Source organism: Stenella coeruleoalba (genome assembly GCF_951394435.1).
Source record: "Stenella coeruleoalba genome assembly, chromosome: 15".
Lineage (NCBI taxonomy): Eukaryota > Metazoa > Chordata > Mammalia > Artiodactyla > Delphinidae > Stenella > Stenella coeruleoalba.
The window spans coordinates 727,943-738,274 of NC_137161.1; the positions used below are offsets into that span (position 1 = coordinate 727,943).

Consider the following 10,332-nt stretch of genomic DNA (forward strand, 5'->3'; position numbering starts at 1 on the left):
TCCAGGCCTCTCTCCATCTCTGCGCCTCCCTCCTTTCGGCTCCCTCTCCGCATCCGGCTCTCGCCGCCCCCGCCTGTTTGGCTCTCCCCGCCCGCGCTCCCTCCGGGTGCGTCTCGTCTCCGCCTTTGTAGCTCCCTCCCTCGCCACATGCTCCTCTCGCGTCCCTGTCGCGCTCGCGTGCGCCCGCGGGCCCGCTGTCCCTGCATCCCTGCATCCCTCGCATCCCCGCCCCCGGCCCCGCCCGCGCCGGTGCCGCATTGCCGTACTGCAGGGGTGCAGTGCACTGCGCCTGCTCCGTCAATAGGTGGACCCCCCTCCTGGAGAGATAAAACCGCCGGCGCCGGCGCCGCCAGTCCCTCTGGCTGAGACCTCGGCTCCGGGTAAGGACGCTGGGCCTCCGGGTCCCCACCCCCGCCCCCAGCTTTCCGCAGAGGGTCCCTTCCCCGGGGACCAGTCCCAGGGGCAGAGACTGGTCAGCCCGGCGCCTGGCGAGGCTGCGCTGCTCCCCGAGGAGATCGGCTGCCCGCCCGGGGACTCCGGACCCAGCACCGGGGTCAGTCCCCCGGGCGGCCCTGGGTGGGGTGGGGGCACCGCGGTAGCGCTTGTTTACGGGGCTGCCGCGGCGGGGCCGAGTCTCCTGGGCGGTGGCGATCAACCTGTAGCCGTGACCTTGGGATCGCCGTGGGGGGGGCCCTGTGGGGTTCGGGAAGGGTCGTCAGCGCTGGGGGCTGGTGAGGGTGGGCGCTGGGGGTGTCCCCCCGACGTAGAGGGGGAGGGGAGGCTGTGAGACCTGAGGGGTCCTTGCCATCCCGCCTCCGCCCGGGCAGGCGGTGTCCGCACCCAGGGGTCCGCACCCTGGGGTGCGCCGCTTTCTCCCGCTTTCCCTTCCCCAGCCACCTGCCCCCCCCCCCCACGGGCTGCCTAGGTTTCTCCATTGACCTCCAGGATGAGGCAGGGGCTGTGACCCTGTGACCAGAGGGAAGGGGGAGGGCATGGCCCTCTGCCCCCACCAGGCTGAGGGCATCTCTGTCTGGCATCTGCTGAGCATGGCTGCTGGGGCCAGATTCTCCCTGCTCTGGACACAGCAGGGACCCCCACCTCCCTGCCCTACTGCCTGCCCATGTCCAGACCCCAGGGAGGGCCTGAGCTGGACACAGCAGGGACCCCCACCTCCCTGCCCTACTGTCTGCCCCCGTCCAGACCCCGGGGAGGGCCCGAGCTGGACACAGCAGGGACCCCCACCTCCCTGCCCTACTGTCTGTCCCTGTCCAGACCCCGGGGAGGGCCCGAGCTGGACACAGCAGGGACCCCCACCTCCCTGCCCTACTGTCTGTCCCCGTCCAGACCCCGGGGAGGGCCCGAGCTGGACACAGCAGGGACCCCCACCTCCCTGCCCTACTGCCTGCCCCCGTTCAGACCCCGGGGGGGGCCCGAGCTATTCTGGGTCCCTGATCTGGGCACCGCATCGCCCTGCTTGAGCTCTGGGCCAGGCGTCTCCCCGGTGCCAGCCTTCCGGGCAGGGATGAGGGGAAGATGGTGCCGTCCCTGCTCGAGGAGGGGAGTGGGAAGCACTGACCGTCTCTCCACCGTGGCAGCTCTGCGGGGCGGGGGGTGGGGGCTGGGATCGGGTGGGCGCGGTGTCCCAGCCCAAGGCCGGGGCCAGGGCACTGGAGAGCGGGGCAGGGTGACTCATCACCGGCTCCTGACTGGTCACGGGGCTCGCCAGGCTGGTGTTCCTCGGTGTCTCCGGATGGGGTTAGCCTCTCAGGGTGGGGGGGCTCTGTAGGCACAGCACTCAGACGTGTGCGGCTACTGGACTGTTTGGGCTTTTGCCCCCGGGCTCTGCTCAGCTAAACACGGAGACCTGGCTCCGGCCTTGGGGGCCCGGACTGTGCTCAGGGTGTGCTCCCAACCTGTGCAGGGCAGGGCTTTGCTGGGCTTCTCTCTGAGGCCCCCCATCACCTTTGCTCCCCACCTCGACCCCCAGAGTCACTGCTCAGCGTGCCCCTCGCCCTGAGCCAGAACACCCCAGGTCGCGCCAGTCCCTCCCCACACCCCGGGCAGGATGGGCAAGGAGAAGACCCACATCAACATCGTGGTCATCGGCCACGTGGACTCAGGCAAGTCCACCACGACCGGCCACCTCATCTACAAATGCGGGGGCATCGACAAGAGGACCATCGAGAAGTTTGAAAAGGAGGCGGCCGAGGTGAGCCCTGAGGGGGGCTCCCACCTTCGCCTCCACCGTGAGGTTGGGTTCTCACAGGGCAGCCGGGCTGATGCTTCCCTGACCCCGGGGCACATAGCTCAGATGAACTCCTCTGGGGCAAGAGGGGCGTGAGCCCCAAGGACCCCACGTGGGAGATGTGCGTGTCGCAGCATCCGGATGGGAAAGGCCTGGGGCAGCTGGGGAGCCTCTCTCTGAGGAGGTGCCTGGTCGGGGGGAGGTGGGATGACCTGCCGGACCAGCCCCCGGCGGGAGAGGGGCTGGAGGTGCATTTCTCCCAGGATAGGTCACTGTCTCTGAGCCCCCAGGGTTGGGTTCCCGTGTCCCCGGGGCTGAGGTCTGGGGCTGGAGGTGGCGCTGTCCTCGCTTGTCCCGGGGCTGGGCCAGGACTCAGAGCGGCTATTAATAGCTGATTGATGGGCACCCAGCCCATCAGCTCCATTTTCTCCTGCCGGCCTGGGGCAGGCTGCCTGTCCAGGGTAGCACCCTTTTTTTGGGGGAGTCTTTGTCACCTGGCGAGGAGGAGAGGGGCCCTGATGGCTGACCCCCCATTTCTCGAAGCTGATCCTCTCAAGCGTCCGAGACCCACGGGTGGGAAGTGTCCATGGAGTGGGGTCTGCTCTCTGTGCCTCCCACCTCCGCCCCTGAGCTCTGGGGGAAGCTCCTGTTGGGGAGCTGTGAGGGGTCTCACCTGGATGGCCGGTGCCAGGGCTCAGGAGGGGCAGCTGCTGGCCTGGGCTGCGGGGATGCTCCTGGGCCCCAAAGCTGTGTCTCTTCTTCCCTGCGGGGCTGGTGTTGAGGGGCGCTGAGGGCGTTCGCAGGGCGTCTGGTTCGGGTCTAGCTGGACCCTGGCTGGGCAGCCTCCCTGGAGGGCAGAGCCCTGTCCGTGCATGGCCCTGGCAGGGAGCTTTGACCAGCTGGGCAGTGACCACAGCTGCCACCCTGACCGCAGCCCTGACCCTGGGCATGGGGGTCTCACTGGGCACTTGGCACAGGTGTTGGGAGAGGGCGGCCCGGCCTCGCTTTCCCTGGTCAGGTGGGGCGGGGAGTGGAGGAGGAGCCTCAGAACCACTGGGGAGCTTCAGCGGCTGTGGAAAGAACTGGAAAGCCAGGCCCATCCTTACCACCTCATCTGATTTCTTTCTTTCTTTTTCCCTAAAAAAAAAAAAAAAAAAAAAAAAAAAACCACAGAGGGGCTTTTTGGTTGGACAGCCTGAAGCCCAGCGGGGTCATCAGCTGACACAGGGATCTGGGGGGTGCGGTGGGGGGGACCCTGGCTTCAGATAAAGGGAAGCCCTCAGCCAGGGGAGGGCTTGAAACCAGGGCGGCTCTCAGGCTGCTCCCAGGCCCTTGCGCCCCCTGCTGGTGGAGCCCGTTTAGGCGGCAGGAGGCCGGCCGGGGCAGGGCATGGATGAGGTCCTGGTGTCCCCGGTTCCGGAGGTGGGTCCAGAGCCCCAGGGTTCCAGCAGTAGCGAGGGGTCTCTCTGCTGTGACATGCTGCTCCCGTGCCCCAGGGGGACCCGAGTCCCGGTCCCGTCCTGAACCACGTCCCCACCCCTCCAGATGGGGAAGGGCTCCTTCAAGTACGCCTGGGTGCTGGACAAGCTGAAAGCCGAGCGGGAGCGCGGCATCACCATCGACATCTCCCTCTGGAAATTCGAGACCACCAAGTACTACATCACCATCATCGACGCCCCGGGCCACCGCGACTTCATCAAGAACATGATCACAGGCACATCCCAGGTGGGCGGGGCCTCGGGGGCCTGGAGGACGGGAGGTGGGGCGGGGGCACCGTTCAGGAGAGCCTGGGGCGCCCTGGAATCGGTGAGCGGTAGTTGGGTCTCCTCTGCTTCCTCGCCAGGGCATGAGACCCCTCACCTTTGTCACCACGCGCCCCCCCAAAGAACTAAGTGTCCTGGCATCTCAGCCTGGCAAGGGTGCCTGTAAGGACAGCCAGCCACTGTCAGGGCCGCCTTCACAGGAGACACAGAGGCCAGAATGGGGACATGGAAATGTGGGCAGAAATGCCCCCGGACAGTCCGACATTGCCAGGGCATTCACACAGACAGACAGACAGACACTGCCCCTAAGGTTGGGACCCCCAGGTTCCATGCCCAGGCGATGGCCCAGGCCCCTGTCTGCTGCCCAGAGGGGCCTGGGCTTGGGTGCTGGGCGAGGTCTGGGCTCACCTTACCCGACCTGCCGGGCAGGCGGACTGCGCCGTGTTGATCGTAGCGGCGGGAGTGGGCGAGTTTGAGGCGGGCATCTCCAAGAACGGGCAGACCCGGGAGCACGCACTGCTGGCCTACACGCTGGGCGTGAAGCAGCTTATCGTGGGGGTCAACAAGATGGACTCCACGGAGCCCGCCTACAGCGAGAAGCGCTACGACGAGATCGTCAAGGAGGTCAGCGCCTATATCAAGAAGATCGGCTACAACCCAGCCACCGTGCCCTTCGTGCCCATCTCGGGCTGGCACGGCGACAACATGCTGGAACCCTCGCCCAACGTGAGTGCCCAGCAGCGGTGGGGCTGCTCAGACCTCCCCCTGAGGGCCCTGGGTCAGGGCGGGCACAGACAGCCAGCAGGAGGAAGTGCGGTACCAGCCCCCTGTGGGTGTCCGCGCTGCTGGAAGCCCCAGACTCCTTGGGGGCCGGACGCTCTGCCCTCAGCTCAGCCTCCCTGTGAGGCTGGCAGAAGCCACTGCAGCCCCTTCTCTGGCCAGGGACACGCCCCCCTCGCCCCCCAGGCTGACACTGCGGGGGCAGCGGCTGCCGGGGCCCAGGCCCACTTGCCCCGTCTCTGTCTCCAGAGATCTGCGTGGCAGGGTTGCATCTCCCCCAGGGGCCAAGGCCACGGGGCCTCCCAGGCCCCTCCCCGAGGTCCAGGGCAGGCCGGGACAGCAAAGGGCCGAGGGCTGGCTCTCTGGGGCCAGCTGGGAAGCTGGCGGCTCTGGCAGCCCATGTCCTGGGGACTCTGACTCGGCAGGAGGTGATGAGTGGGACCTGGTTGTTTTGAATTTGTGGAGCCCGAGACCAAGTGCCTCACCCGGTCAAGCCAGAGGCCACCCCTGGCCCAGCAGGGGTCACTAGTCCTGGCCAGGCTGCAGCTGCCCACACTGAGGGAGGTGGGCATGGGGGGTATCTCAGGAGAGCCAGGGGAAACTCAGCCCTGCACCTGTGGTTGGGGGCCGCCCCTTCTGGCCGGGCTGCCGGCTTGTATGCCGTGGATCGAGCTCCCCTCGTGGGGTCTCACGTAGGGAGGGGTGAGCCAACCGTGGGCCCGGAGGCCACGGCTGTGGGGTGGGTGGCACGGGGGCACGTGGGCTCTAGGACGGTGCTTTCTTCCTCCTGCGCAGATGCCGTGGTTCAAGGGCTGGAAAGTGGAGCGGAAGGAAGGGAACGCCAGTGGCGTGTCCCTGCTGGAGGCCCTGGACACCATCCTGCCCCCCACACGCCCCACAGACAAGCCCCTGCGCCTGCCGCTGCAGGATGTGTACAAGATCGGCGGTGAGTGAGGGCTCCGTGGCCACCGCCCGCTGCAGCACCCACCCTGCAGCCTGGCCAGCTCTGCCCTCAGACCCCCTCCTGAGAATGGGCCCCTGACCAGGAGCATCCGGGCCGGGTTATTTCAGCCCCTTCCCCCATGCTGCACACTTTCCGGGGGGCCACCCATCCACCCATCTCCATCCATGCATCTATCTGTCCATCTATCCACCCCCACCCCCGACCCATCTATTATCCATTTCTTCATCAGTCCATTTATCCACCCACCTCCCCCCGCCCGTCCATCAGTCTGTCCCGAGTTAGCCAGGGTCTTCCTCCCTCCAGATAAGTGCCCAGCCCTATACCAGGAGCTGGTGGCACAGGGAGAGTCACATATTACTCTCCACTTGGAGATTCCTGTCTTGTGGGAGACACGATCCACTCCAGGAGTGAGAAAAGCTGGTCATGAAATGATATAGAACCATAAACAAGTGTGAGGCCCACGAGGGGGCAGCGATGGGGGACTCCCAGCCAGGAGGCTGTGGCAGAGATGCAGGGGCTGTGTGCAGGATGGGGGTGTCACTCACCCAGCACAGAGAACAGCCACCAGCCTCAGCCTCCGCAATGCCACACGAGCCTCTGTCACAGCCAGGGAGACCGGCTGGAGTCCCCACCGCCCCCGTCCCCCACTCTGGGGAGCATCAGACCCCCACTGGGCAGCCACACAGTATCAGCAGATCCTGAGAAGTGCAGGGGCACCCACGCCCCTTTGGGAGTGACCCTCAGGACAGCAGCGCCAGCGCCAGGCAGGCCACCTTGGGGGGGCTGGTCCTCAATCCGCTCAGGGCTTCTGCCTCACAGGGTGGGACCCCTCCTTGCCCATTCTCCCTGTGCTCTGGGAACTCTCTTCCTCAGTCCCTTCTTCCGCTGGCGGGGCGCGGAAGCCTCCACTTCTGTCTGAATGTCTCAGCGTCCGCCTTGCCCGGGGTCTCCCTGTCCCCTCCCTCCCGCCACGTGGCCACCCCCCACCGGCCAGGGAGGACAGGGCACCCCTGACGCCAGCCTGCCCTCACGGCCCCCTTCCTCTCGGCCCAGGCATTGGCACTGTGCCCGTGGGCCGAGTGGAGACGGGCATCCTCCGGCCGGGCATGGTGGTGACCTTTGCGCCTGTGAACATCACCACGGAGGTGAAGTCAGTGGAGATGCACCACGAGGCGCTGAGTGAGGCCCTGCCCGGGGACAACGTAGGCTTTAACGTGAAGAACGTGTCGGTCAAGGACATCCGCAGGGGCAATGTGTGCGGGGACAGCAAGTCCGACCCACCCCAGGAGGCCGCCCAGTTCACGTCCCAGGTGGGCAGCCCGGTGGCCGGCAGGGCCCCCCCCCCAGTACCAGGGCTGTCCTCAGGTGAGGGGGCTGCCTGGCGCTGGGGAGGACTGAGACCCCCGCTTCGCAGAGTGGGCCACTGAGGCCGGGAAGGGCTGAAGCCGGCCGAGGGCGCAGGTGGGAAGAGCAGGCGGGGTGCACCCCAGCCTCGGTGCTCCTGGCCTCACTGAGGTCCCCCTTTGGTCCTGAAAACGCTTTTATCAGTTTATTGCCTGGGACGGGCCTGTGATACTTAATTCTCCACATTTGCACTGTGTCCTCTTCGGTCACCTCTTTATGTGACTAGGACTTTTTAAATTGGCTTTACTGAGATACAATTGAAATATGATAATCTAAGTCCTGTCTTGTCATCCCCCGTCCTTGCTCTGGCCGCTGGACCTTTCACACCGTGCCCTCGTCGTTGTTTATCTCTTGTGGCTTTTTAGATGCTTGAAGAGGACCTCGGGGTCCAGGTCCGGGGGCCTGGGTCCCCCCTAGACTGACCTTCCTCCATGGTCGGCACTCTGGGCCCCAGGGACCTGGGGGTGGGCGGAGCCTCCTCCAGCTCTGTGCCCTCCCCCTGTGCCCACCTGCGTGTGCCTGATGGCCTCATGCACCTCTGTCCACAGGTCATCATTCTGAACCACCCTGGGCAGATCAGCGCTGGCTACTCGCCGGTCATTGACTGCCACACAGCCCACATCGCCTGCAAGTTTGCTGAGCTGAAGGAGAAGATTGACCGGCGCTCTGGAAAGAAGTTGGAGGACAACCCCAAGTCCCTGAAGTCCGGCGATGCGGCCATCGTGGAGATGGTCCCGGGGAAGCCCATGTGTGTGGAGAGCTTCTCCCAGTACCCACCTCTCGGTGAGCTGGGGGGTGAGGGAGGGGCAGCCCCGCGGTGGTGGCCAATCCAGGCCAAGGGCAGAGGACCACTGTGGGGGTGGGGTGGACAGAAGGTCCTGCACTTTTGCGCTGCAGCTTAGAGCTTAGCAGGTGGCCCCCGGCCTTGGTCTTTGTCTCATGGAGCACAGGTGGCCCCACTGGGTGGGCCTGGGATGGTATCCTGCTCTGCAGACTCACCCAAGGCCCACAGCTGGTCTGGTGGCAGAGTTAGGACTGGCCGCCTGCCTCCAGCTGGCCGGCCGCACAGATACCCCAAGGACGACCCACAGACCTATATCAGAGAGCTGCCTTATGCAAGGCTGCTGGCCATCTTCAAGATAGCTGAAAGGGTGTGCTGTACTCCGCGCCAGCCTGCCCTAAGTACTGTCCACATACCATTTAATTCCCACAACGATGGCTTGGCGGAGTCCTATGTGTGTTATTCCTGCCACCTAAGGAGACAGGAGCCTCGTACTCCACTGCCCCGCCCCCCCCCCCCCCCCCCCCCGAAACAGGCGCAGAGAGCTCGGTGCCCAGCGCTAGGGTCCCGCCCCAGGGCCTGGGGCTGGGGAGGATGCTGGGGGCGCGAGTGCGCCTGCGCGCTGTATCCCGGCCCGCGCCTCACGCCCCCTCCCCGCAGGCCGCTTCGCCGTGCGCGACATGCGGCAGACGGTGGCCGTGGGCGTCATCAAGAATGTGGAGAAGAAGAGTGGCGGCGCCGGTAAGGTCACCAAATCGGCGCAGAAGGCGCAGAAGGCGGGCAAGTGAAGCGCGGGCGCCCGCGGCGCGACCCTCCCCGGCGGCGCCGCGCCCCGCCCCCGCCCCTACCCCCGGCCCCGCTCCCGGCGCGGTCCCGGCGCCCCGCCCCCTCGCCAGGCGCATGTCTGCACCTCCGCTTGTAAGAGGCTCTCCGTCAGCGACTGGATGCTCGCCATCAAGGTCCAGTGGAAGTTCTTTAAGAGGAAAAGCGCCCCCGCCGCCGCCCCGGCTTCCGCGTCCAGCCTTTGCCACGCTCAGTGCCCGTTTTACCAATAAACTGAGCGACCCCGGAGCCGTGTGCGCCTGCTGTTGGGGGGTGGGCGGCTCGCCCTGCGGGAGGGCGCTCGTTAGGACCCCTCCTGGCCCCCCACCAAGTTGCCAGCCCCGTCCCACCTGGCGTCCCGCCCAGCACCCACCACCCCTGTGGGCGACCTGGCCAGGTGTCCACCTGTGCTACCCAGGGGGACGGTGGGGCACTGGATCCAGAGTCCAGCTGGTGAGGGGGCTTTGGCGTTCCCCCAGTGGGGGCACCCAGGACAAAGAATGAGTCACTTTGGATCCGCAGAAGCGGGGTTGAACGTGTTGGGGGTCTCTCTGAGAATGGGATGAACTGAGGGCTCCTCCCCCACGAGTGACTGTCACACACACATTGTTGTTCACCCGGGTTTTCAAGCTCCCACGCTCTTGGAAGCCCACTCTTAACGCCCCCAACTCCCAGCCCTAGGCTGGTCACTTGTGGCTGGACTCAGCGCCACTGCCGTCCTGCTCCTCAGTGGGGCCCCCGGCACAGCCAGGAACCCCAGCCCCTGGAACCCCAGAACAAGCCCTGACCTTGGTCAGCAAGCACAGTAGAGGGGGGAGGGAGGGCTTGCTGCCCAGCTCTCCCTGCTGCCAGAAAGCAGCGCCTAGCCCGAGCCGGGTGTTGGTGCTGCAGATGGAGCTCAGGGCGGGGCTGAGCGGATCCCTGACTGCGGGCGCAGTGCAGACTTGCCCGCCTGCAGCGGGAACTGGGCTGTGGGGCGTCCCCTCCAGGGTGAGCAGCAGGCCAACCACAGGGTCCCCTAGTGTATGAGTCCCCTGGGGCTGCAGCAACAAATGGGCCTCAAGCTGGAAGCTTAAAACGACAGAAATGGACCCTCCCGCAGTCCAGTACCCCTGGGACAAGATCCAGCGTGGGCAGGGCCCGCTCCCTCCAGAGGCTGTGGGGGAGGGTCCGGTCCGTGCCTCTTGCAGCTCCTGGTGGCTGCCGGAGTCCCTTGGCTTGTGGCCACAGGCCCCCAGTCTCTGCCTCCATGGTCACATGGTCTCCTCTCCTCTGGGTCAAATCTCCCCTGCCAACCGCTTATAAGGGAGTCACTGAAGACCCCCCTGGATAATCCAGGGTCATCTCCACTCAAGATCCTTGATTTAGTCACCTCTGCAAAACACTGTCTTGACACTTGTCACATCACAGGTTCCAGGGCCCGAGGCCTGAACTCTCTGGGAGCATATCCAGCCCACCACCCTGGGTGGTGATGGGAATTATGCCACCGAGTGAGGGGCCGGCCCGGACAGATGGGTGCTGGGGTTCAGGGGTGTCCACGGAGGGACGGTGGTGTCTCCCCGCCCAGTCCCAA

At 66.0% G+C, this 10,332-nt stretch overlaps 1 protein-coding gene across 2 annotated transcripts; it reads left to right on the forward strand.

The window, feature by feature from the left end:
- The first annotated feature begins 324 nt into the window (after positions 1-324).
- On the forward strand, positions 325-8,931 carry EEF1A2 (eukaryotic translation elongation factor 1 alpha 2). 2 transcript variants are annotated; one of them, XM_079944966.1, is made up of 8 exons: positions 325-380; positions 1,988-2,209; positions 3,791-3,970; positions 4,438-4,734; positions 5,584-5,734; positions 6,806-7,062; positions 7,705-7,939; positions 8,598-8,931. In XM_079944966.1, exons 2-8 carry the CDS (start codon positions 2,066-2,068, stop codon positions 8,723-8,725), a joined length of 1,392 nt encoding a protein of 463 aa, XP_079801092.1. In that variant the 5' UTR covers positions 325-380; positions 1,988-2,065; the 3' UTR covers positions 8,726-8,931. The 2 variants fall into 2 exon arrangements, with proteins under 2 accessions (XP_079801092.1, XP_079801093.1); XM_079944967.1 differs by lacking the exon at positions 325-380 and adding an exon at positions 391-553.
- Positions 8,932-10,332: the final 1,401 nt, after the last annotated feature.

Excerpts from the sequence above, each read along its gene's own strand:
- EEF1A2 (XM_079944966.1), top strand. The coding sequence starts at position 2,066 with ATGGGCAAGGAGAAGACCCACATCAACATCGTGGTCATCGGCCACGTG. Across the intron at positions 2,210-3,790 it reads TTGAAAAGGAGGCGGCCGAG|ATGGGGAAGGGCTCCTTCAA; the intron begins GTGAGCCCTGAG and ends CCACCCCTCCAG. Across the intron at positions 5,735-6,805 it reads GGATGTGTACAAGATCGGCG|GCATTGGCACTGTGCCCGTG; the intron begins GTGAGTGAGGGC and ends CTCTCGGCCCAG.